The sequence below is a fragment of the Melanotaenia boesemani genome, chromosome 21, assembly GCF_017639745.1.
Source record: "Melanotaenia boesemani isolate fMelBoe1 chromosome 21, fMelBoe1.pri, whole genome shotgun sequence".
Taxonomy (NCBI): Eukaryota; Metazoa; Chordata; class Actinopteri; order Atheriniformes; family Melanotaeniidae; genus Melanotaenia; species Melanotaenia boesemani.
The window spans coordinates 24,574,989-24,601,492 of NC_055702.1; the positions used below are offsets into that span (position 1 = coordinate 24,574,989).

The 26,504-nt window shown below is 42.5% G+C and overlaps 1 protein-coding gene across 5 annotated transcripts in view; it reads right to left on the reverse strand.

The window, feature by feature from the left end:
* Nucleotides 1-16,825: 16,825 nt before the first annotated feature.
* abcc3 (ATP-binding cassette, sub-family C (CFTR/MRP), member 3) overlaps nucleotides 16,826-26,504 on the reverse strand; it is a 66,528-nt gene continuing 56,849 nt past the window's right edge. For 3 of the 5 annotated variants that reach the window (XM_041973162.1, XM_041973163.1, XM_041973166.1), the window contains 8 exons: nucleotides 23,569-23,768; nucleotides 22,146-22,272; nucleotides 21,960-22,061; nucleotides 20,443-20,589; nucleotides 20,201-20,359; nucleotides 19,412-19,578; nucleotides 19,150-19,344; nucleotides 16,826-17,574 (listed from right to left, as the gene is read on the reverse strand). In XM_041973162.1, the coding sequence (XP_041829096.1) occupies nucleotides 17,463-17,574; nucleotides 19,150-19,344; nucleotides 19,412-19,578; nucleotides 20,201-20,359; nucleotides 20,443-20,589; nucleotides 21,960-22,061; nucleotides 22,146-22,272; nucleotides 23,569-23,768 (1,209 nt within the window). In that variant the 3' untranslated portion in view covers nucleotides 16,826-17,462. Of the gene's footprint in view, nucleotides 17,575-19,149; nucleotides 19,345-19,411; nucleotides 19,579-20,200; nucleotides 20,360-20,442; nucleotides 20,590-21,959; nucleotides 22,062-22,145; nucleotides 22,273-23,568; nucleotides 23,769-26,504 lie in introns of those variants that run through there. The other 2 variants (XM_041973165.1, XM_041973164.1) reach the window with 2 other exon arrangements.

The window sequence follows — 26,504 nt, forward strand, 5'->3', positions numbered from 1 at the left end:
AATCCAGTTCAGCTGCAGCGATGATGCTCTATTTATACTAGCGACTTGCAGCCATCGCCGTCAACAAGACTCGCCAAGCGCAGTAACTCGCTATATGACAATTATGAGTTGCTCCTCAGATGTTGTGGAAGAAGCTTTTTAATAAGTCAGCTTTGGGTTGGGGCTGGCGGGGGCACCTGCCTGTAAAAAGGATTGCTGGTAACCCTGTTTAACCCTTTGCGGTCTGCAGCAGGCGCCAGGACGCACAGCGCGCCAAGGCGCACGGAGAAAAAGAGTCTCAAAAAAGGCAATTTGTTGCTTTGAGAATATTTTTTAACGATAGCACGAATGAAAAACACATGTTCAGCTTAAACACAGAAGTGTTGAATTTATATCTGTTTTTAATCAGACGTTATGCTGAGTGCGTGTTAATTGTACTTTAAATTTACATAAGGTATGTTTTATTTCTAGAGCTGTATCTTAAGTAAACCTAGATATGTTTACAATTATAAAATAACTTAAATATAAATGAATACACACCATTGCATAAGAAAAGCTTAGATTGAATACTTTAGGTGTTGTCTGCAGTAATCAGAAAAGCAAAAATAATAATATAAAAGAAGTCAGAAGTGAATTGAAAAAGCAAAAAGTTCTTCATTAAGCTGCTTGAGGTTTGAAATGATAAAAAATTTTCATTCTTCTCAATTTGGCTTCAGTTTCACTGCATTAAGTGCATTTTCCCACCTTTTTAACAAGGTGCTAAAATAAAAAATACACAAGTTAACAGTTTAGCAAATCACATGACCTGTAGAAGTTTTTAAAAATGATTCAAAATAATTTTACATTTACATGGACAAACCCAACATAAATGAAAAATTGCTCCACAATAATTAAGTGGTTTAGGGACATCTAAGGACATCAGAGAAAGTATTCCCAGTGTCCTTGCAATAAGTCGGAGGACTCATCTCCTCCGTCAGAGGATAACACTATGCCAATAATAAATCCATAAAAACCAATGATACTGATTGCCTGCAGCAGCAAAAATAATTTCTAAAAGGTTTTTTTGCACAAAAATATACTTTTGGTCTTGTTTTATAAACACACTTTGAGTAACAATTGAAAATAAATATCATTATCACGTTTTATTATCTTCTTTTCTTATGATAGATGATTAAGTCTGTAATATTTTCACTCCAATTATGCTGTTTCAGGATAAGTTGTGTCAGTACAAACACTTTTGATTTATGGAAATTTACAGCCTCCCTGTCAACACAAAAAATCCAGCTGTGGCAGATAAAGTCATCAGGACATGATACTGACAAGAAAACAGTTTAATTGCATCACTTGTATCAGGTTGTCACCTGACACTCAAGAATTTGTTAATGAATTTATAAGTTTGGCTTCTCATCTGGACTTAAAATAGAAAACATGACTCTACTTTACAAATTTGACTTGTGAGCCAGCAGGGGTGAGATGAGGACAGTACAACTTTAAAAAAAGAAGAAAAAAAAACCACTTTGAAGAGCAGGAGACTCTCAACGGCGGGTGTGTGTTGGCACAGTGTTTAATGAATGAAGTTGTTATTGTAGTTTGCACCGCTCATTCCTTTCCTACGTAAACTACTTTGAATGGTTTCCTCCACAGTTCAGCTGAGGACAGGGGAGCTATTAGACCGCCTTCCAGTGCAATAACTGTGGACTCATGCTGTGTCAAAGTGTGTGTGGGAGATTGTTTGTTCTTGATGCAGACGTGGTGATTTTTCTGTACACATGTGTGCGTATGTGTGCTTATTTGCATGTGTATGTGCATGACGAGCAAATAAATAAAGCCTTGTTTATCTGGAACTTGCAGAGTTAGCAGAGCTGCAGGTCTCAATCCTGTAAGAGGGATTATATTTGTTCTGTTTCATTGCTAATGACAAACAACTGCACATATTATGTGTGTATGATTAACTATATCAGCTTATCTTAACAGCTGTTAATTGTGTTTGTTTAATGTGTGTCTGTATGCCAAAAAAAAACTTTGTTATACATAAAATCCCCAGTAAATTTCTTTAACATAATTTTGTTGGCAGCCAAACATATGCAAACTTATCATTAGGAACAAAATGTTTGTGTTACACAAAATAAATCCACATTCACGTCCACACGACATGAAGTCTGCTCATTACAGCCTAAACCTGTCAGGAAACAAAACACTTTGTACGGAGGTGGAATTAATAAACTCCTGTCAAACCCGGTGAAGATGGATAGAACTCGGGGCTACAAATAAGCTTAAGCAGGAAATGATAGGTTTGTTTCTTGGAATTGAATAAAAGCCCCCCCATAAGATGAGCACAAAATCACTGACTGAGACGCCTTCAGGCGTTAGGTTATTTGAGGATTCAGGTTATAATACTGGTGAGACTGCAAAGTTCATTTAAGCAGTTGGGAATTTTGATGAGGTTGGCGACTATGAGAAGAAATAAATTAACAACAGTTTGAGCAACACATTTCTGCCAATGTTTTAAAGTAAAACTGAGTTACTCTGGTACATAAATACACCACCGTCTAGACAGAAATTGCTGTATGGGTCTATGGGACTTTTTTTCCCCGATCCTGTTTGTGCTAAAAAGTGATAAAAGTACCATTCATACCTCTGCAGTAAGTCGCAATTATAAGAAATAGAAGTTTAATTAGCTTAATAAACCACATGCAAGTAACAGAAATGAATAAACAAGGAATATAAAGAAGTATAAGGTGAACCAATGGTGGAACAGCTAGCATTGTGCTAGCTTAAAATCATGGACACACAAGAAAAACACGGCCGTAAACCTTTAAAGTGTGTTATAAACAGTTAACATCTACATCCATCCACTGATTCACTGTCTGGTGCTGTAGAAGCCAGTCCAGGCTCTTTGGGGGGGCTCTAGGCTTCAAGGAGATTGTTGACTTTGTTCCTGAGCCCAGTGAGCTCCCTGCGCAGGTACTTCACTTGACTGGATTCTAACGGCCATGGCTGACCATTTACAAAGTAGGTTAATTTCAGTATTCTCCTGTAAGGATTGCAAAGGAGAGCTCAGAGCTGTCAAAGATGGTGATGAGGTCATCGTCTTCATCTTTGTATTTGATTGTAACTTTGTCATTACTCTGCAGCTTGCCTCTGAAGACACGTTGCATCATCAGGACCATCTCATCATAATATCATCATTATGGATAGAGATGCGTCTGGTGTCATCGGCCAACTGGCATTTGATGACTAGTTTCCCGCTCAGCTCCAGCTGGCCCCAACTGGCTCCCACCACTGAATCAGACGACTTGACCAAGCGATATTCCACATGTTTCCTTAAACTGTGAAAATCAAACCTGTTAGCTAGCATAGCTAGACCCGGAGACCAGCATCAAGAAGTGTCCTCCACTGTCAACATCAACCAGTACGTGGCACACTTCACTCACAGCCGCAGACCATCGCATGCATGAATAAATCTAAAATTCCTCGCTTTAGGAATCTGAGGTCTCCCTGAGGTCTTCCTCAACATACCACTGGTCATAATACACCAATGATAACTCATATACACACACACAGATCAATTTTGGCCAGTAAACAACAAAAAATGTTACACATTGTCCGTTGAAAAGCAACTAAACTTTACATATTCTCGTGTTGCTCTTAGGTCAGGTTTTAAAAGAAACTGCCATTAATTAAAAAAAAAAACAAAAAACCCAGAGATTAACCTAAAGTTAGCTCACTAAGATGCTAAATAAAGTAGAGCATAGTAGAACAGATGTCTGCTACTGCATCTAGGAACTTCAGCTTTTGTTTATGCAGAACAATCATCACACTTTATCTGTATAACACTTAAAATCGAAACAGTACAAAATTGCTTTATAGTGTTAAATAAAATAGTGGGAACCTGCCATATGAATCCAACCACCTTCATGCCCAAATCACTAAAGAACTGTGTTTTACTGGTTGAAACTGCTCCTGATTTCATCTAATCCGTTAGAGGTACATTCACATGTCAGTCACAAATGGTATAGCACAAAGTTATAAGGCACAGTAGTATTATATCTCACAGACGAAGAGCTCGCAACTGCAACTCGGTTCTCATCATTTAAAAGAGCCGTTCAAAAGAACAGATTTGTTCACGAACGCCACATCACTAACAGATGCTGAGGTATGTATGGACGGAGGTGGAGACGGAAATCTTATAAGAAATAATTCCTGACAAAAATATAACAGCCATCCCTGATAGCAAACAACAGCAAAATGCAGAGTTTTACAAGGAATTAGAAATCTCCTCCTCACAGCGGAGTCTTGTGGGACGAGATTTTACGAGAATTACAGCTTATGCACCAATTAATGGAAACACCTGCAAATCGCAATTGTGCTTTGTTGAAATTTTTTAAAATATTGCTTTTATTTAGCAAAATTCTTTGAAGGAAATGCAGCTTTTGATCAGTTTTCCATCAGGTTAGAGGTAATGTTAGTGTAAAATAGGATGGGGCCTGGGGGGTGAGGGAGAGATAGATTATGATCAGGTGTTATTTTATTATGCAAATCACTTTGTGCCACTTTTTGTAAGAAAAGTGTTTTTTTCAATAAAGATCTCTCCAGATCTTAGGTCTTTTTGTCCAGTGAAATTTAATTTGATTAAAAGAACTCATCTGTATTCAGAAGAGTAGTTAAGTAAATATAGATATCAGATGAAACCAATAAGACTTTTAAATTCATATTTATGTGTTTGAGTTTGATATGGGTCTGTGTTAAGGAGCAGGTTTAATCTTAAATCAGGTCCAAACACTGATAGAGCAGCTGAGAAACAGGAGAGAAATGGAGGTATTCTTCCTCGTCAGACAGCTGTAGATGCAATAAAGGCTGCTACTAAAACGAAAGGCAGCTGCAAAAGTGAACAAGGTAAAAACTGTGGAATGATGGACAGTGAATAAACCAAAGGCCAAACTCATGAGGAACAAAATTTTAAAATAAAGAAAACTTAAAGAGTTTCAGAAGGCCAGATCCAGGACATGTTCTCAATTTTTGTTTAGCTAGATAATAAAAGTTCTGGCTTGTTCATTTATCAATGCATCTGTACCTCTATCCATCCAGCAGCTGTTGCCTCATCTGATTCTTCTTGCCACCAGGATTTGAAGCTTTTATACACTATTATGCATCACATCATGATGCTAGACAGCGAAGAGTGAATTAATAACTGATTACAAAAGGAGACACAATGCAGCAGCAGCTCGTTGCTCAGAAACTGATTTGAAACTGATTAGTGTCCATTTTGCTCGTAGGAATCTGAGATGTCCCTCAACACGCCCTGTCTTTTCCTCCAAAGAGCTTCCATGGTTACAGTATACCCATCACCCTAAAAACAGGGGACCCTGGTGGTCTGATCCTCGGCTGCAAAAGCTAGCTCTAGGGACGTGGAATGTCACCTCTCTGGCAGGGGAAGGAGCCTGAGCTGGTGCGTGAGGTTGAGCGGTTCTGGCTAGATATAGTTGGACTCACCTCGACGCACAGCTTTGGCTCTGGAACCACTGTCCTTGAGAGGGGCTGGACCCTCTTCCATTCTGGAGTTGCTCCCGGTGAGAGGCGCCGAGCAGGTATGGGCATGCTCATTGCCCCCCAGCTTGGCGCCTGTACGTTGGGGTTTACCCCGGTGGACGAAAGGGTAGTCTCCCTCCGCCTTCAGGTGGGGGGACGGGTTCTGACTGTTGTTTGTGCTTATGCACCAAATAGCAGTTCAGAGTACCCACCCTTTGTGGAGTCCCTGGGGGGGGGTGTTGGAGAGCACAGAATTTCAACTCCCATCTCCGGCAGAGCTTCAACCATATCCCGGGTGAGGCGGGGGACATTGAGTCCAAGTGGGCTGTGTTCTGTGCCTCTATTGTCGAGGCAGCCAGCCGCAGCTGTGGCTGTAAGGTTGTTGGTGCCTGTCATGGTGGTAACCCCCGAACTCGTTGGTGGACACCGGCAGTAAGGGATGCCGTCAAGCTGAAGAAGGAGTCCTATCGGGCCTTTTTGGCCTGTGGGACTTCAGAGGCAGCTGATGGGTATCGGCAGGCTAAGCGGAGCGCAGCTTCGGTGGTCGCTAAGGCAAAAGCTCAGGCATGGGAGGAGTTTGGAGAGGCCATGGAGAATGACTTCCGGACGGCTTCGAGGAGATTCTGGCCCACCATCCGGCGGCTCAGGAGGGGAAAGCAGTGCTCCGTCAACACTGTGTACAGTGGGGATGGGGGGCTGCTGACCTCAACTCGAGACGTTGTGAGACGGTGGAGGGAATACTTCGAAGATCTCCTCAATCCCATCAACACGTCTTCTGATGAGGAAGCAGAGCCTGGGGTAGCTGGTGCTGGCTCGCCTATCTCTGGGGTTGAGGTCGCTGAGGTGGTTAAAAAGCTCCTTGGTGGCAGGGCCCCGGGGGTGGATGAGGTCCTCCCAGAGTTCCTTAAAGCTCTGGATGCTGTAGGGCTGTCTTGGTTGACACGCCTCTGCAGCATCGCGTGGACATCGAGGACAGTCCCCCTGGACTGGCAGACTGGGGTGGTGGTCCCCCTCTTCAAAAAGGGGGACCAGAGGGTGTGCTCCAACTACAGGGTGACCACACTCCTCAGCCTCCCCGGTAAGGTCTATCCAGGGGTGCTGGAGAGGAGGGTCCGTCGGATAGCCGAACCTCGGATTGAGGAGGAGCAGTGTGGTGGTTGTCCCTGTCATGGAACAGTGGACCAGCTCTACACCCTCTTTTGGGTCTTTGAGGGGGCATGGGAGTTTGCACAACCAATCTACACGTGTTTTGTGGATTTGGAGAAGGCATTCGACCGTGTTCCCCGGGGACTCCTGTGGGGGGTACTCCGGGAGTATGGAGTGCTGGACTCGCTTGTACGAGCTATCCGGTCCCTGTACGACCGGTGTCAGAGCTTGGTCCACATTACCTGCAGTAAATCAGAATCGTTTCCAGTGGGGGTTGGACTCCGCCAAGGCTGTCCTCTGTCACCGATTCTGTTCATAACTTTTATGGACAGAATTTCTAGGCACAGCCACGGTTCGGTGGGTCCAGGATTGGGTCTTTGCTCTTTGCGGATGACGTGGTTCTGTTGGCTTCATCGGGCCGTTATCTTCAGCTCTCGCTGGAGCGATTCGCAGCCGAGTGTGAAGCGGCTGGGATGAGAATCAGCACCTCCAAGTCCGAGACCATGGTCCTCAGCTGGAAAAGAGTGGCGTGCTCTCTCCGGGTCTATTCTATTCTATTCTATTTTACAGTCATTTAGAAGACGCTTTTATCCACAGCGACTTACATTTGAGAGTAAGAACAACACAAGCATGAATTCAGACAAGATGGGACGTCATAATTAAGTGATAGTCAGATCGCTTTTGAGTCCAGTTGGACCCAGGTGCTGTCATGTAGTGCTAGTGCAGTGCATATAATTTTTTTTTTTTTTTTTTTTTTTTAGTCATTTTATTTAAATACAGGATCACAATTTCATCACACAATATCAACTTGGTCATAAGTGCATGATTTCATCACATAATATCAACTTGGGCATAAGTGCATGATTTCATCACACAATATCATCTTGGGCATAAGTGCACACAGTTTCTTCATTACTTGGTTGAGCCAAAAAGCTGGACAAATCTTTCAAACTCATTTAGTTAAGCTAAATGTGGAAATGCTCCTTAAACAACTGAGTCTTTAGCTTGGTCTTAAAAGTGGATACGGACTCTGCGGATCGGACGTAGTTTGGTAGATCGTTCCACCACCGGGGAACAACAGAGGAGAAGAGTCTAGCTACTGATTATGTTGTGGTGGGAGCACTAGGCATCTTTCACTGGTAGAGCGTAACTTTCGAGAGGGAGTGTAGCTCTGGATTAAGGAGTGAAGGTAGACCGGAGCCGTTTGGGTTATTGTTTTGTAAGCCAGAAGCAGAGCTTTGAATTTGATGCGTGCTGCAACTGGAAGCCAGTGAAGAGCATTTAGCAGCGGAGTGACACGAGCTCTTTTGGGCTGGTTGAAGACCAGACGTGCTGCTGCGTTCTGGATCATCTGCAGAGGTTTAACTGAGCATGCAGGCAGGCCAGCCAGTAAGGAGTTGCAGTAGTCAATGAGTGAAATGACCAGAGCCTGGACCAGGAGCTGGGTCGTGTGTTCAGTCAGGTAGGGTCTGATCCTCCTGATGTTGTAGAGAGCAAATCGGCAAGACCGGGAAACCGAGGCAACATGGTCCTTAAAGGTCAGCTGGTTGTCTACCATGACACCAAGATTCCTGGTAGAAGATGTAGGCACTAGTGTGATTGAGTCAAGCTGCACACTTATCTGTGGGGGTAAAGAAGGACTAGCTGGAAAGACAATAAGCTCAGTCTTGGACAGATTTAGCTGAAGGTGGCGATCCTTCATCCATGCAGAGATATCAGCAAGGCATGCTGATATTCGCATTGAGACGGTTGTGTCATCAGGTGGGAAAGAAAGGAAAAGCTGAGTGTCATCTGCATAGCAGTGGTAGGAGAAACCATGAGAGCTAATGACTGCACCGAGTGAGGAGGTGTATAGGGAAAAGAGAAGAGGGCCGAGCACCTAGCCCTGAGGCACCCCTGTTGTCAGCCCATGTGATCTGGACACGCCCCCTCGCCAAGATACCTTGAATGATCTCCCTGTGAGGTAGGATGTAAACCACGAGAGGACAGATCCTGAGATGCCAAGCTCCAAGAGTTTGGAGAACAGTATATGATGGTTGACCGTGTCAAAGGCAGCCGACAGGTCCAGCAGTAAAAGGACTGAGGATTGACCAGTGGAGCTGGCAACCCGTAGGGAATCAATAACTGACAGGAGAGCAGTTTCAGTAGAGTGACCTTGCCTATATCCAGATTGATATGGATCAAACAGGTTGTTGTATTGGAGGAACTGTGAAACCTGACTGAAGACAGCACGCTCTAGTAATTTAGACATGAGTGGAAGCAATGAGACCGGCGGGTAGTTTTCAACCTGGGCTGGGTTGAGTGTGGGTTTCTTCAGCAGTGGGGTAACCCGAGCTTGCTTGAAGGCAGAAGGAAAGACACCGGATTTAAGAGAGGAGTTGATAATATGAGTTACTGCAGATTTGACTGTAGGTAAAATGCTCTGCAGGATGTCAGAGGGAACAGGATCAAGAGGACAGGTTGTGGGTTTTGAGCTGACTAGAAGTTTAGAGACTTCGTCCTCATTTAGACAGCGGAAAGAGCAGAGTGAGGCACCAGTAGCTGGTTTGGCAAGGCTGAGTTGGTCAGGCTCAGTGAATTGGTTACTGATGGTAGCAACCTTTTCAGTGAAGTAGGAAGCAAACATTTCTGCAGTCAGCACAGTGGGAGGCTGAGCAGGTGGTGGAGATAGAAGAGAGTTAAACGCCATGAACAGTTGTCGTGTGTTGGGAGCATTGCAGATCTTGTTCTGATAAAAGGCTATCTTGGCTGCCTTTAGGCTGGATGTGAAAGTTACAAGTTTTTGCTGGTACTCAGACAAGTCAGTGTGCTCTTTTGATTTGCGCCACTTTCTTTCTGCAGCCCTGAGTCCGGCTCTGCTCCCTTAGAACCTCTGTAAGCCATGGACTGGGAGGGTTTTGTCTAGCTGGTTTTGACACCAGAGGACAGAGTTTGTCCAGAGAGGAGGCGAGAGAGGAGTGTTTCTGTAGCCTCATTAATAGACACTAAGGAGAAGTCTGAGTGGGAAGGGAGGGTAGAGTAAACCTCATCAGGCAGCTGTGTAGGTCTAAGGGATCTCAAGTTTCTGGGTAGGACACCATTTTTGGAGCTGCTTGATTGACATGAGGAAGGAAGACAGAGAATTTAACCAGGAAGTGGTCTGAGAGGTGCAGCGGGGTGACGGACAGGTCGGCTGTGGAGCAGTTTCTGGTCAGCACCAAGTCAAGAGTATTGCCAGCTTTGTGTGTTGGAGGAGTCTGTACCAGTTTGAGATTGAAAGAGTAGATAAGAGCCAGAAAGTCAGTTGCCTGTGGTTTGTCAATGTGAATGTTCATGTCTCCCATCACAATTAGTGGTGTGCCATCATCAGGAATGTCAGAGAGAATCATGTCCATTTCAGAGACAAACTCAGCTATACTGCCACCCGGAGGGCGGTAAATGACCAGAATGTATGCAGTGATGGGTGTAGACAGTGGTGTAGTCTACGTGATACGCAGGTATACGCCGTATACCCACTAGAAAAGGTCACAAATTTCCGTATAACCACTAAAAATTGCTCAAAGATGCGTATCAACATCTTTTGTGACATAACTTTCACTTTCCGGGTCATAAATTAGCCACGAAGCCGGCCCGTTTAGACCATGAGGTATTCCGTCAAAAGTGACGTTGAGCCGCCGCAGAGAGAAAGCAGCTTAGCCATCTGTCCTGATCCTGACCTGCGTCCCTTAACACCTGGTGGCTGGTTGCTAGACAAGCGCGAATTAAAGAGTGGCGGATGAGAGGAAGAAGATGCAGCAGAAAAAGAAGAGGAAGAAGATTTTTGGGGCGGTACGATGGAGAGGGAATGCAGAGAAAAAAACATGAAAAGAAAACAAAGTCAAATCACACTGTTTCAGTGTGTCAGTGAGTGTGTTACTACTGGTTCTGTTTCCACCGTCGATTCGAGGGACTCTGCAGTTACACACTTACGGACGAGGAGGTGAGCCTGACGCTGTCAACCTGGGCCACGTTTCAGAAAGTGGGTTTAGTGAAAACTCAGAGTTGGTCAACCCAGAGTTGCGCTTTAAATTCAGTTTGTTTAACCCGCTTAAAGTAAAGTAAAACAAGCCTTCACACACTATATGACAGCAATTTAAGAACACACCCATCATTGTCTCTCTCACAGTCACACAAACATCCACATATATGCACAAACAAAGCCGTCTCCCCTCCCTACATTATACACAAACAAGAACTCCACAGTTTCTGTTTCTTAGTACAAAAATAATAAAAGTAATAAACATCTGGCTTGACGCCGCTGTGAGGAAACAATATCTTGGGGAACCGATCACACCAAGAGCCAGCCCACCCATTTCCACAGAGGCCAGCACAGCAACCACCCAGATCAGGGCAGACCAGAGTCCACATCACAGCTGTAGGACTGCAGCGCAGAACCCCCGGCCACTGGGACAAGGGCGATCACCACGGCAACAACCCCCAGTCCAAGCAGGCAAAGCTCCTGGGGCGAAGGATCTCCATGAGGAAAGGAATGGCTGTTATACATCTTGTGTTGTTTACATTTAGATAACATAACCAGTCTTTCATGATCTCAGTTATGTGTGGATGCAAACTTTAATAATTACTGTGGTGCTCATTAGCAAAGTATACATTTATGAGCAGTTGCTGCTTTTGGGAAGGGTGCTGGGGGACAGATGTTACACCAGGACATGATGTATGAGAGTGGAGGGTGGTTGGGGGGGGGGGGGGGGGGGGTTAGAGTATACCCACTAGAATAAACTAGACTACACCACTGGGTGTAGAGACCTTTACTGCGTGATACTCAAGTGATGAGCAGGTAGCCATAGGACGGACAGAAGTTAAGTTCCACTTTTTAGAAATAAGAATGCCCGTTCCACCTCCTCGTCCAGCTGAGCGAGGTGATTGGGTAAATTCTGCATTGACAGAAAGGGCAGCTGGTGTAGCTGTGTTTTCTGGACGGATCCAGGTTTCAGTCAGGGCTAGGACCTGAATGTCAGAGAGATTTATCAATGAACTGATGAATTCTGTTTTGTTCACTGCAGACTGACAGTTCCAGAGACCAAAGGTAACAGAGGGTGTGACTGATGTGCATGGTATTGGGAAGGACAGGTTTTGCGGATTGCGGTGTCTATGGGTGACACGCCTTGGTCTGTACCCATATCTGACAGGGATGGGTTTGAAGCACATTGTGCGTTAATATAGTTGTGAGGAGGTTTAAGCCCGTGCCTTTGCTCGGTGGACTCGCACAGGTAGACTCGCAGGTCTTTACCCTCAGTGGTCTTAACCCGACGTGGGCTGACACAAAGGCTGACGACTCACTGACGCTTCAGCACACCATGTGTGGAAAAGTACCTGAAGCTGACACAGCTGAGCTCACTTTGCTTGATTGCACCCAGCTGAAACCGCCTCTATCTGCTTTGCCCTGAGCAGTACACAGTGGGTGTGACCCGCGTCACGGCCTCAACTGGTTGAAGAGAGAAGGTGCTAACGACAGAGCCCCACACCAGCAATGTAAACAATAACCTGCGATAGGGTCCTGCCCCAAGTGGAGGAGTTCACGTATCTCGGGGTCTTGTTCACGAGTGAGGGAAGGATGGAGCGGGAGATCGACAGGCGGATCGGTGCCGCGTCCGCAGTGATGCGGACTCTGCATCGGTCTGTCGTGGTGAAGAGGGAGCTGAGCCAAAAGGCAAAGCTCTCGATTTACCGGTCGATCTACGTTCCTACCCTCACCTATAGTCATGAGCTGTGGGTAATGCCTGAAAGAACGAGATTGCGAATACAAGCGGCCGAAATGAGTTTCCTCCGCAGGGTGGCCGGGCTCTCCCTTAGAGATAGGGTGAGAAGCTCGGTGATCCGGGAGGGGCTCAGAGTAGAGCCGCTGCTCCTCCACATCGAGAGGAGCCAGATGAGGTGGCTCGGGCATCTGGTTAGGGTGCCTCCTGGACGCCTCACTGGTGTGTGTTCCGGGCACGTCCCACCGGAAAGAGGCCCCTGGGCAGACCAAGGACATGCTGGACGGACTACATCTCTCGGCTGGCCTGGGAACGCCTCGGGATCCCTCCGGATGAGCTGGTGAATGTGGCCGGGGAGAGGGAAGTCTGGGTTTCCCTGCTTAGGCAGCTGCCCCCACGACCCAATTCCGGATAAGCGGAAGAAAATGGATGGATGGACGGATAATAATAATAATAATAATAATAATAATAATAATAAACAATTACTTTTACCAAGTGGTAGAAACGGCTCAGGCACTTTTAACTTACTTTTAACATTTGATTAAATATTTTCAGATATTCAGCAACGCAACATTGATGTAAAACAGATGTATTGCCCAAATTGTTGAACTTTTCCTTTAACTTTTCAGACATCCTGATGAGATTCGTGTTGCAGGCATAACACAAGAAACATTCTGGCAAAATCGTGAATGAAGCGTTGAAAGCGTTGCTGTGTCACTGCTTTACTGAAGTTGTTTTCAACCTGGTTTGTTTGCCTGCAGCATAAACTGCCGGGACAAGTCAACAGACATCTAGAGCCAAACCTCGCTGTCACTCCAAACATATTTGCCCAAAGGCAGGGACATTACAGAGCAAGAGCTTTCACTCAGACCCATTCATCTCAGTTTTGGCATGTCAGGGACAAAAGCAGAGCGTGCACATTATCTGTAATTTGGGGAAAACATTGAGAAATGCTAACCACAGTTTGTCTCTGTGTGGGGCAAGAGACATCTTGCTGAAGGGATCTAAAGCGAATGCCGCGTCTTAGAGCTGTTTAGGTCTGCAGGCTTCCGTTGGATCAGACTAAAGGAAATGTTTGGATGATATACTTTTTTACCATTTTAGTTGTTTACCAAAGTTGGAGAATACATTTATTATAGAGTGCAGATTAAAAAATGTCTAAACATAAGACTATTCACATGGAATTAAGGATCTCTCTTGTCAGGGGCCACTTTATCAGGTCCAGCTTGCTTGTATCTGGTTGGACCCCTTTTTCCTTCAGAACTGCCCTAATTCCTGGTGTTATAGATGGAACAAGGTGGTGGAAACCTTCCTCAGAGGTTTTGCCCATATTGACACGACAGCATCACACAGTTGCTGCAGGTTTGTCGGCTGCATCCATGATGAGAATCTCCCGTTCCACCACATCCCAAAGCTGATCTACTGGACTGAGATCTGGTGACTGTGGAGGCCGTTGGAGTCCAGTTAACTCATTGTTATGTTCTAGAAAGCAGGTGGAGATGATCTGAGCTTTGTGAAGATGCTAGACTGTGGTCATAAAGGGATGGACATGGTCAGCAATAATACTCAGGTAGGCTGTGGGGAGGAGAGAGGATGTCCAAGACAGTCTGAACAGGACTGCCAGAACCCAAGTCTTTGTGATATTTTGAACTGAATTACCGTAGTCCAAGTAACATTTCTCTAAACCTCTTCCCATGCCTACCTGTCACTGACAGATCTTTCTCCCATGTGACCCATTGTGTAACTGTGGAAGATAAAACAGACACCTCATTATAAAGCAGGGTAAGAGACACATTGTCTGGATCTTGAAATGTTTTCTCAGTAAGAGAAACCTCAGGGTCTTCAAAGAAAAGTGCCTTACTTGGAAGAAACAGAAAGTCTAATGCGTTAAGGTTTGACAAACCAGCCAGTTTTCATCTGAGTTCAACAACAATCATGCCACATTCAAAGTCACTTAAATCCCCTTTCTTCCTCATTCTGATGCTCAGATTGAACTTCAACAAGTTGTCTTCATCATGTCTGGAGTGGAGCATGAACCCACACAGTGCAAAGTCGACTGGGGAGAGATAAGAACAGATCTGCAGGTCATGTTCAGCCAAAAGCTGCAAAGCTGGCTGGGAAACCCTTTATAGTAAAGACTGAACAATGATCTGAAACATTCTGCGAAGCAATCACCTGATCATGATTTAAACAAGCTGCTCTTATGTGCTGGAGATTGAACTAAAAGTAAACAACTGAAGTCGGCAGCAGATGAATCCTGGTGAAGTATTGTCTTCTCTGTTGACGTCCACCATTATACTTCACGTTTTCTGTACTGAGGAGTTGTAATTCCCAAAAATCTCTAAATTTGGACATGAACTCTTACTCTTTGCATTTTTAAGACCACATGAGTTATGTAACTTTACCTTGAGTCTGTTTAGATGAAAATCTAAAATAATAAATATCACATGACTGTCCATATATCTGAGTCTTCATTTCTCACAGCAGAAAATATTAATTTTCCAATGACAAAAATCTTCCCAGAAAATCCTTTGTGACCGTTGAAGGTTAAAAAATAATATCCAAGCAGAAATCTGCAACATTTGGAACAATTTGATTCATATTTGGTCTCAAGAGAAAATATAACCTGTTTGTATGAGTGATAAACAGCATGATAACACACTAAAATGTGTGTGTTTAGATTTAGTAACTTTGAGTTTGAGGTGATGAAGATGAACAGACAGCACACTCTAGTGGACATTCAGGGTAACTGCATGCAGAGAAATTTAATCACATGACATCAAGGTGAGTTCTGCTGCTGTGAAGTCAAATATGCTGACTGGAAGTCTGTATTTACTTATTGATTTATCAGGGACAATGCAGAAAACATAGGAGATAAAGTATAACTGAATTTATAGCATGCAGGTAATTCTCATCCCTGGTTGGGCTTTTTTAAAGAAGAAAGAAAGGAAACAAGCAAAAAACTGTACAATATAAACCGAATATACAGTATATATTAACAACAATGCAAACATAATTTATTCTATCTAATATAATCTAAACACTCACACACACACTAAAAACGACATGACCATACTGATCTTTTTACATTTCCTAGCTGGGTACATCCTTTTTTTTTAGTTATGAAAGTTTATTGTAGAAATTTTAAAACTTTGTGTTATTTAATGCAGCATGGTGTTCCAGATATGACTACCTTTTATTGAAAATGCTGACTGTTCAGTTGTGGTTCTATTGTAGGAGATTTTCCTTTTATTACTGATCAGTTCCTGGTGACTGCTGCTGTCCTGTCTTCAGATGAGTCCAATAATTGGCCTTGGTGCTGATTTATAGACACATCGGAAAATTAATTTCAGAAAGCATAGATCAATTAAGCTTTATAAATTCTTTATTTTTAGAATATGGCAGTAAGATCTGATGGGCTTTTTATCTATCATATTGAGGACTTAGTTAAATAATGAGACTATTAATGGAGACTCATCAGACCAGCAACGTTTCTCCATCTTCTATTGTCCAGTGTTGGTGAGTGTGTGTGAATTGTAGCCTCAGTTTCCTGTTCTTAGCTGACAGGAGGAACCCGGTGTGGTCTTCTGCTGCTGTAGTCCATCTGATTCAAGGTTGGACGTGTTGTGTGTTCAGAGATGCGGTTCTGCAGACCTTGGTTGGAACCAGTGCTTATTGGATTTCATGTGGCCTTTCTATCATCTCCAACCAGTCTGCCCATTCTCCTCTGACCTCAACCAGACATTCTGGTCCAGACAACTACTGCTCACTGGTTCCTCAGATCAGATCATTCTCTGTAAACCCTAAAGATGGTTGCGTTTAAAAATCCCAGTAAACACTCAGACCAACAACCATGCCACTTTCAAAGTCACTTAAATCACCTTTCTTCCTCATTCTGATCCTCAGTTTGAGCTTCAGCAAGTCATCTTCACCATGTTTAGACGACTAGATGTATTGAGTTGCTGCCATGTGATTGGCTGATTAGATATTTGTGCTCACAAGCAGTTGAACAGGTGAACCCTGGCGTCGCCGGTGAGTGTTATCCTCTCAGTATATTTGAGTCGGGGTGGGATCTGTTGTTTTGAATGAAACATGTTGGCACCACAAACAGAAAAAGTAAAACTCAGTTTTTGTATTTATTTCCAACCATAAGTGTCCAATTCAAACATAAAATTTGACATTTTGTGACATTTACCTGCTTGACAGTAAAACCAGCTGTGGAAAAAGAGCATTAGTCCCCAAATGATTACTGTCGCAATCCTCCAGAGATTCTGGAAGCATTACATTGATGCTTTCACTGACGGAGCGGTGCTTGTTACGACGTTGAATTAAATGACGTCCACACCTGAAGTCCCATTCATATCAACCTGTGGGTCCGTCCACCTTTAGTCAGTCCATCAAGACATCAAGTTCATTTCAACGCCAACAACACGTCACAGAAAACCTTTTTTCTTTTTTTTTTTTTCTTAATAAAGGCATTATTTATCTTCATATTTTGGTGGTACAGAATTCAAGTTTTCATAGATTTGGTTCACAAAAGAATCACATATGTAACTGAGGAAACTTCCCTAGATGACACAGTTCTTTATAAAGTAGCTTAAATAACGGTACAGTAAAAAAATAAGTGGGTTTATCACAAAAGTGTAGGTTTTCTTCTCATAAGAAAGATACAGTGGCACAGTATTCTTTGTAGAAAAAATGAAAATAAAAAAAGATGTTCCTCTTTAGTTGTTTTGCAACAGACAGCCGATTAGAAAACGATACATTCACTGGCTTTCTTTATCCCACTTGCTGAAGGCACTTCAGAGCAGACTTGGATCGAGAAGCATTTGCAGATATGGCTTCTTCTTTTTTCTTTTTGTTTCCTATTCAGAGAGGCAGGCAGCGAGTTTCTGATAAACATAACGACTCTTTGCAAGTGCAAGTTGACCCAAGACTGCAAAAGAGGTCAGGCTTCATTCAAAATGAGCAGGAAGTGCCCTGAAAAAATATAACAATAACAACAATAATAATAAAAATGTTAAGAAATGCAGATGAAAAGTACTCCTGGACTGGTTCTGGTCTGCACGATCAGTTCTACTGTGCCAGTCCTGCATCTTTAGCCATGCTGTAGAAGATTCCTCTCTTTGAGATGAGGTTTGTGGGACTGTCAAACTCGGCTATCTGTCCCTTGTCCAACACCAGAACTCTGCAAAATAAGACAAGAGAGGAGGCTTTATTAACAAGGAACAGGCTTACATGCTATTTTTCTACCACTTTACATAAACATTTAGAGTGTTTGTGTTTCTGTTCCTCTAGGTACAATAATGCCACAGCTTTACATGATGTTGCATTTCTAATGAAGGTGTTTTCATTAAAAAAACAGATAAATTGATATCCATATTTTATCAAGAAAATATGAACATTCTAATATTTGAAGGAAGGATGTGGAAAAAAAGCTGAAAGTTTATAGAATGAAGAAGGTTCTCTACTAAGCAGAGTAACTGGTAAGGGTGCCAGGGTTGGGTATAAAATGAAAATCTACCAAAGACTCAACGATTTTTAAAAGTACAGGTTCTGATCCATTGTATTGTGTCAAGCTCTGTTAGAGAATCATTAATAATTTCCCCAAAAATGCTACAGAGCATCGTATTGAGACCACAGCCTGAAACAGCTGTAAGATGTGTCAAACCTCTGAACACTACATGAGAAACTATCATATCAACATGGCCACATGGGTTCAGGAGCACCTTGGAAAACCATTTTTACTCCACACGGTCCTTCATGTGAAACTTTATTATACAAGGAGAAAGTCACAGAGCCAGACATGTTTTCCAGACATAAGCTCATCTCTGAAGGTCAAAAAACAGTCAGATGGTCTCTGTGGTCAGACGAGTCGATTTCAGCAACTGAGGGGTGGAGGAGTACTTCATATGTGAAAATACCACTGATGCAGAGGTCTTTTCCCTTCGGCAGGACAACATCAAACCTCATCCTGCATGAAGTACAATTTCATGGCTTCATAAATGCAGTTTTTGTTTGTCTGGCCCTTTAAGAGATACGATCCAATTCAATCCAAGTCACTGCAGTCCAATTATAATCCAATTAAAGAAAATCTAGTTTATGATCCACTTTAGGCCAATTTATAACAGAGTTTATATAAACCAATTCATTAAAACATTGCCTAGCTAAGGAAACCAACAGATTGAATTGAATCTTCCCTTAATTCAAATCACCTGAGCAACAGCTGAGCCCTCAAACATAATAACCACTCTGTGTTTCTGTCATTATTTATTAGACAGTGAATTCTACTTCCTGTCTGGAAACACAGGCTGATGCTGTCTCTGCTCTCAGGAATCAGACATTCACCCAGTTGGTAACAATCAAAGCTGAGAATAAAGGTTGGAAGACGAAATAAAAACAGATTGGATCTGATGTTTCCACCTGGCTGTCAGGCACAGAGAGAGGAAGGTCGTCTTTTTTATTCTTCTGCTGATGACAGTCATGGCCGGAGGTGTTAGAGACTAGAGGATGACCAGATTACAATTTGGTGTTCAGATGTAATTTCACACAAATATCTGGTGGGATAAAACCATGAAGTGATGCCATTTTGACCTCAGCTGGGCTGCCGGGCTGAAGGTGTGTGTGACACACTGAGGTTAAAAATGTGTTTTCTTGACTCCCTCATCTGTAGCAGCACTACTGTCATTGCTTCAGTAAAAACTAAAGTAAAACCTTTACAGATCCTGGAGAATTTAGGAGGATAAGCACCAGCCAGTCTAACCTTGTGTAATCCATGATAGTGTTGAGTCTGTGCGCGATGGTGAAGACGGTGCAGTCTTCAAACTGAGTCCTTATGGTGGACTGGATGAGGTCATCCGTCTCCAGGTCTATAGCAGCGGTGGCTTCATCCAGGATGAGGATCCTTGTCTTCCTCAGGAGAGCTCGAGCCAAACACACCAGCTGCCTCTGACCCACACTGGAGACACAACAACACATTAAAACCAGTTTCCACAAAGATACCCATCCTCCTCCTCTGAGCGTACCTAAGGTTCTCTCCTCCTTCGGAACACTCCAGCTCCAGTTTTGCAGGCTGGTTGCTGACAAACTTGTGGAGGTGAGAATGTTCCACAGCTTTCCACACCTCCTCATCAGTGTATTTTTCAAAGGGGTCCAGGTTCATCCTCAGAGTCCCAGAGAACAGCACGGGCTCCTGCGTTAGAAAGAAGGAGGCTGGCAGATAAATACAGACCTGAACGCTGCTGGATGGTAACGCTCAGGAAAATCTGGTGCTTTTAGCATCCAGGTCATTGTTATCCTCACAGCCTCATATATATAAATATATATATATATATATATATATATACAGAGATAGATAGATAGATAGACAGATAGACAGATAGATAGACAGATAGACAGATAGATAGACAGATAGACAGATAGACAGATAGATAGATAGATAGACAGATAGACGGATAGATAGACAGATAGACAGATAGATAGACAGATAGACAGATAGACAGATAGATAGATAGATAGATAGATAGATAGATAGATAGATAGATAGACAGATAGACAGATAGATAGATAGATAGATAGATAGATAGATAGATAGATAGATAGATAGATAGATAGATAGATAGATCTATCTATCTATATCTATATATATCTATACATATATAGATATATATCTATATATGTATATATAGATATATATCTCGATAACTTTTTTAATAGAGTCCCAGCCCCCTGTTGCTGTTTTGTGCATTAGTTCTGACTAATTGAAACTTCTAATCTATAGCAGGTTGAAAAAGCTCTGTGATTCCAGTCTGTACCTGTGGGATGATGGTAAGTTTGGACCTGAGGTCGTGCAGGCCGATCTCTGATATCTTCACATCATCGATGGTGATCTCTCCTGCAGCAGCTTCCAGCAGTCTGAAGAGGCAGAGCGTCATGGAGGACTTACCGGCACCTGTGCGTCCCACAATGCCAATCTGCCCAGAAACAAACAGAAGCTGCTGTGAGCTTCCTATCGACCGCCGTCTTTTTCAAACTGGTGAGAAATCCTCCTCCATACCTTCTCTCCTCCTTTGACGTTCAACGTGATGTTCCTCAAAACCAGGTCCAGACCTTCTCGGTACCGAACGCTGTAGTCATGGAACTCGACATTCCCCTGTGCAGGCCATTCAGGAGGGGGCTTCTTGTCCTCCACCTCCCAGGGGGCCTGTGAGCACAAGCACAGACTTTCTGAACAACTCATCATCCCGCTCAGCTTTCAACACAACTCATTTGTTGTCGCTCTGAGAACATCTGAGCGACAGTGGTGCCAAACCTTTATTCACCTCTGGGGCCCATCAGACGCTTTAAAGACAAGCGTTTGCTGACAGAAAGGGGCAAACTGAGTGATGCCTGCTCAGAAAGTACAATGTGTACAACCTTATGTAACAAGGGGGCCCTCGTTGGCTCCAGGTGATCCAACATCTCTGGATCTAGTTACAGTTTATTGGCCTTGTGTTGTTTAAGCTGGTCTGCGGGGCGGTTTTATGGACTGTGGGTAAATTCCCTCGTCTTCAGAGTGGTGAGGAGCCAACGCTGCATTAAAAGTAAACACTGAACCAACTTTAGCTTCTGTGAGAGGCGGACACACTCACCTACCAGCAGCTATATAGAGAACAAGGTAAGTATCCATTTGTAAATTGGAAAAAGAAAAAAATTATAAAGAACTACAAACATGGATATCTTACAATACGCCAAAATAAGTAGCATAACTTGACCATTTATGAAAGAAAGCAATATCATTACTGATTAATCAATATCAATACTGATTTAAACACATAGTATACAAAAAAACCAGTAAAATCTAACTCCCCATTCAGGCCAGGATATTTAGTGGCCTGTGATTTAAAAAGCCTCCCTTTGAGCCTTCTTACATGCAAACCAAAACTCTCATCATTAGCTGACTACTGGAGTTTTTAATATATTCATGTTGCAATGACAAAGTTCTATTATCTATTATTTGATTCCATTCTCCACTAAAATCCATTTAAATTAAAAAAATGTTGCTTTTTGGGGCATTTATATATATATATATATATATATATATATATATATATATATATATATATATATATGAATGTGCGTCCTCACCGGTCCACATGATCTGTACTACATGTGGAAATGGACTAGGGTTTATTGAACAGTGCCAGTGTTACTGTTCTGGATGTAAAACTTTGGAATAACAGAATAATAAATATATTAAGCATAATAAAATATGTCATTCTTTAATATAGTTTAAAATTGTATTGCAGGGTTATTTACAATGACAGATGTTAAATTGAGCTCCAGGAGATACTTTGAGATGTCACATAACTGAAACTGGTTTGAATGGTTAATTTATTTTCTTTGTAAAATATTTAGCTTACTTCATTTTTCCTTATGTGTTCATTTTCTTTCCTATGTGCAAGGGTTAGGTGTAATACTCATTTAAATACACCCTTTTGATTTATCTTGTTTATTATCTTGTTTTTTATGTTTTGTGTTTAATTTCCTCCACATTTTAAGGAACCAATATACCATTCTCAATCAATCAATTACCTCTGTCTTGGTCTCTGAGTACTCCTTCACTCGCTCCACTGCGACTATGTTGTTCTCCAGATCTGAAGTCATCCGCACCATCCAGTTCAGAGACATGGTCACCTGTCAAAAAAACATATGTTAGTGCATCTGAGACAGACTGAGTGTGAACCGCTGCAGGAGGATTGGATCGAGGTGGTGAGTCACCTGCAGAGCGTAGGACACCGACAGACCCACGAGACCGGGGTTAAGGCTCTCTTTTCCAGTCACAGCGAACAGAGCGGCGAACAACACGATGCAGTTCCCGATGAACTCTATACGAACTCCAAGCCACCTGTAGGACAGCAGGGTCAGATTATAGGAAGTTGTTCCTCGTGGGGAAGCGAGGAGCTGAACTCAAAGTGCAGAAGAGTGAAAAGTGCTAATTTGTTAGTGGTGATTTGGCACATGGGGTAGTAGTTTCAGAATTGGCTCAGTTTTAGTTTTGTTTGTTTTTTAAAAGCCTTAAGCTAAGTTGAGATCAGATTCTTTTATTAAATTAGTTGCTTTACACACCAACACAATGTTTGGTGACAACTGCTTATTACAGATGGGAATATGTATGTGTAGAAGATGTGTGAAACGTGGCAGCTCTGTGGTCCAGTGACTGGTTTTACATTTAGCATATTTCAGCTTCTGTACTCAGCCACCAGCCGGAGGATTCCTTTACATCACATCTACTAGATGTACGTGATGCCTCTTGGATCTTCTCATGTTGCAGCTGTTTTGGCTGAAGGTACTTGGTTTTATGTTTTTTCTTTTTAAATCTGTTTACAAACACTACACAGAGTTACCTTCAGACATTTACTGACTGCTCCTGTGGCTAAAGATCAAACCCAAATCAACATTTCTCCACCACCATGCTTCAGCTGGTTTCACATGTTTGTGCTGATATGCTGCTGTTCATTCTGACCACACATCTCCATACTGGTCTGCTCTGTCCAAAGGACACTGTTCCACAGGTCATGTGGTTTGTTCAGATGAAACTTCGTAAATCTCAACTGTGCAGCCATTTTATTAATTTTTTTTAGACAAAAAAAGGGTTTTTCTCCTGCAACCATTCCACACAAACATATTTTCTCCATAATTTTTCTAATTTTATCGTCATGAACTTCACCATTTAACATGCTGCCTGAAGCCTGGAGAGTCTGAGATGTAGCTCCTGGGTCCAGTTTCATTGCATGGTCTGACCTTGGGCTGAACTCGCTGGGGCGTCCACTCCTGTCTTAAATGTTTTCCACTTGTGAATAATCTTTCTCTCTGGACTCCTGATAGTTTAAAGCTTCTACACAATCACTGCTGATGTCTTTCCTCCTTGGCACTGTGTTAAACACCTGAATGCTGCAGACGAACAAACTGGTTTTATAGAGAATCTCATTTTTAATGATGATTAGTTGATCGGGTCCATTGGATCGCAGCACTGCTGCTACTGACCCTCTTATTACTTGAACTGAAAGAGACTAAATAACATGTAAGATCCTAAATCTCTCTCCATGACATCAGTGGCTGTGTACAAAATCCTTTATCAAGTATTTTCAACAAAACTGGATCACAGAGCTGCTGTGTAGCTGAGCGGAGGCCGGACACTTACCTGTTGGACACTATACCAGGGTAGTAACTCTTTTGGTTCTCATCCACTTTCATATCACTCATCAGAACAAAGGCAGTGTGTCTGCTATAGGCTCGGATTACACTAGAGCCCGTGATGGTCTCAGAGAAATGGGAGTATATGGGAGAGCGGCTGACTGACTCCAGACGCTTAAGCTGCCGAGACGTGGCAACGTAAAATCTCTACAGCCGTTGAGGAGGGGGGAGAGAAACAAACACAAGGTTACAACCTGACGAGGTTTTACACACACAGAAATTTCTAAATCAATTATGCTTCACACACACACACACACTCGCACACAGAGTTATAAAGGAAGCCTGTGTGAACAAAACACCTGCAGACACATTTGATATTCCAACTTTCACATTGTTGATGAGAAGCCAGATCATGTTCCCAGTCAACAACAGTGGACTGAGACGGAGTGATAATAGCAGCTCTGCACATGGCTGCCAGCGCTGGGGGTTTTCTACTGCAGGTGGTTTGTTTTTCAACACACACATATATTGTGATTAAAACCAAATTTATAGTCTAATAAAGACAATTATTCCAAAGCATTAGAAGCTTGAGGCAACAGCTGTGTTTTATTTAGTCCATGTAGTGTTAATATGCACAAATCCAACATGTCATGCAGCGGAAAGATGGCCATGCAGGGTGCATGCCATGACAAAGCAACAGCACATTAGTAAATCTGATTTTTGTTGTTTGGGGGTCCAGTTAGAACTACAAAGAACCTTCCCTGTCATGAGAACCTGCACAGGTTTCTGATGAAGGTCTGGTAGAGAAATTCTTTCTTCTGAGTGTTTATTAGATCTAAAAATTGACCATTTGAATACATTTGACGGGTTTTCTTAAATTAAGCCTTTGATGTACCCAACTATAATCACACATCCAAAAGCAATTAGCTGGTAAGAAAAAAGAAATCCCAGTTTTCCCAATAATAAATCTAAATTAAATTACCAGATGTACGTTTGTTTAGCAAAAGTTAATTTTGATTTGGAATTCACTCTAACATTAGTAAAAACAGAAATGTGCTAATGAACTCTACCAAAAGACCATCATTAACTGGTTTTCTACCTACAACAACCAATAAGACTGAGCTGCTCATGTGGCAGAAATATTCCCATCAACCCTCTAAAGTTACTGCAGCCTAATGATTCAGATCAGAAGAAAACATGAAGAGTGAAGTCATGTCTACAGATTGCTTGTATTCACACAAGGTTGCAGCCGTCTCAGGTGTACACGACATGAAACAGCTCATTGTAGACCAGAGTGGGTGTGGTAAAAATGTTTTTATTGTGGGAAATGCCTTACATTTGTGTTAATTTTGGTTGCTTCCATCGCTCCTCCCTTTTGTTAATCCAAAATGCTGCAACCCATCTTTTAACCAACATGTCCAGGCATGACCAGTGCTTTTATCTTCTCACTGGCTCCCAGGTCATTTTAGAATTTACTTGTAGATTTTAACATTGGTCTTTAAAGCCATGGACTGCCATTTTCCATCTTAGCTTAGCTGTTACATTCACACTGACGCTGTTTGGTCTGCTTTAAACAACATTGTCCACATCCATGGACAGTTAAGTTAGTTTGGAGTAGCGTGCAAGCTCATTCAACACTCACTTGGGGTACATTCACACCTGAATTTAACCTCTTGAACTCGATTTTGTGTGAAAGGCTTTTGTATTCCCGTCCTGTACCAAACTGGACCGGTTGGTGGAAACGTGGCTTTAGTGAACTGCACCACAGCTCCCTTGGAAGTGAACCAAGACCCCTGGTTTTCAAGCAGAAGCGGACCAGGGTTCATTTAAAGCAAACCAAACAGTACCAGTGTAAATGTGGCTTTAATTATGCATGCCTGCGTTAATCATGGCTGCCGTCTGTATTTTGTGTTTGTTTAAAGCACTGCAACCTCAGAAATGAATGCTATGCCTTTGCAAGCTGCAACATGTGACTGACCAGTGGGGGCAGTGTTGGGACCTATATGATGTGAGGTCACATGGTCGAGAGCTGAGAAAATGCTGGAAAGCTTCAAAGACAGCATGCTTGGTTTTAGGTCCTAGATACCATCTATGATACTGCTGCTGTGTTTTGTTCTGCCGTGATTTGGTAATTAACTAAATATCAGCTTCGTCTACAGTCATCATGTCTTGTTTACACCCTACAAATTCTATCTAGTCTGAGATAAAAACAGAGTACACAAGAAAGTATGTGGGCTATTACGTTCACAGTGGAGCCAGCTGCTTATGCAAATGTGAGGTTAACCCTTTACTTTCAGACTTTTTGCATCACCTTATGGTGAAAAATTGCTCAAAACACAATCTTATATTTGTCTTCTGCCTCCTGGTGGATACCTTTTGCACTACAATAATTTTGAGCTATTACATATCACAATAAATGGTAAAAATACAAAAAAAGTTTTCTTTTTACATTTAGTTAAAAAAAAAATATATTTTTTTTTTTTTATTTTCTCCCCATTTTTATGGAGTCAAGCTTTAAAAGGTTAAAAGCTTGTATTTTCTCAACCTTTATCCTAACTGCTTTCATCCATCCACACATGAAGAAATTGGAGCAGGAGTGTCAAACTCCGGTACTCTAGGGCCAGTCTCCTGCAGGTTTTCATTGTTTCCCTGATCTAACACACCTGACCGAAATTAATGGGGTATAGTGAAGAAGTTGACAACAAGCTGTTGGATCCATTTGATTTTATTCAGGTGTGTTGGAGCAAGTAAATAATTCAAATCTGCAGGATAGCAGCCCTTGAGGACCGGAGTTTGACACCCCAGAGTTAGAATCTTCTGAGCTTTCCCATAATTTCACACTGGGGAACTGTACAGACCAGTATTTCTTTGTTGGACAACCTATGAGGAGCTATGCTGTTTAGAGGTGTAACAACACATCAATCAATACATCTATTCAATAAT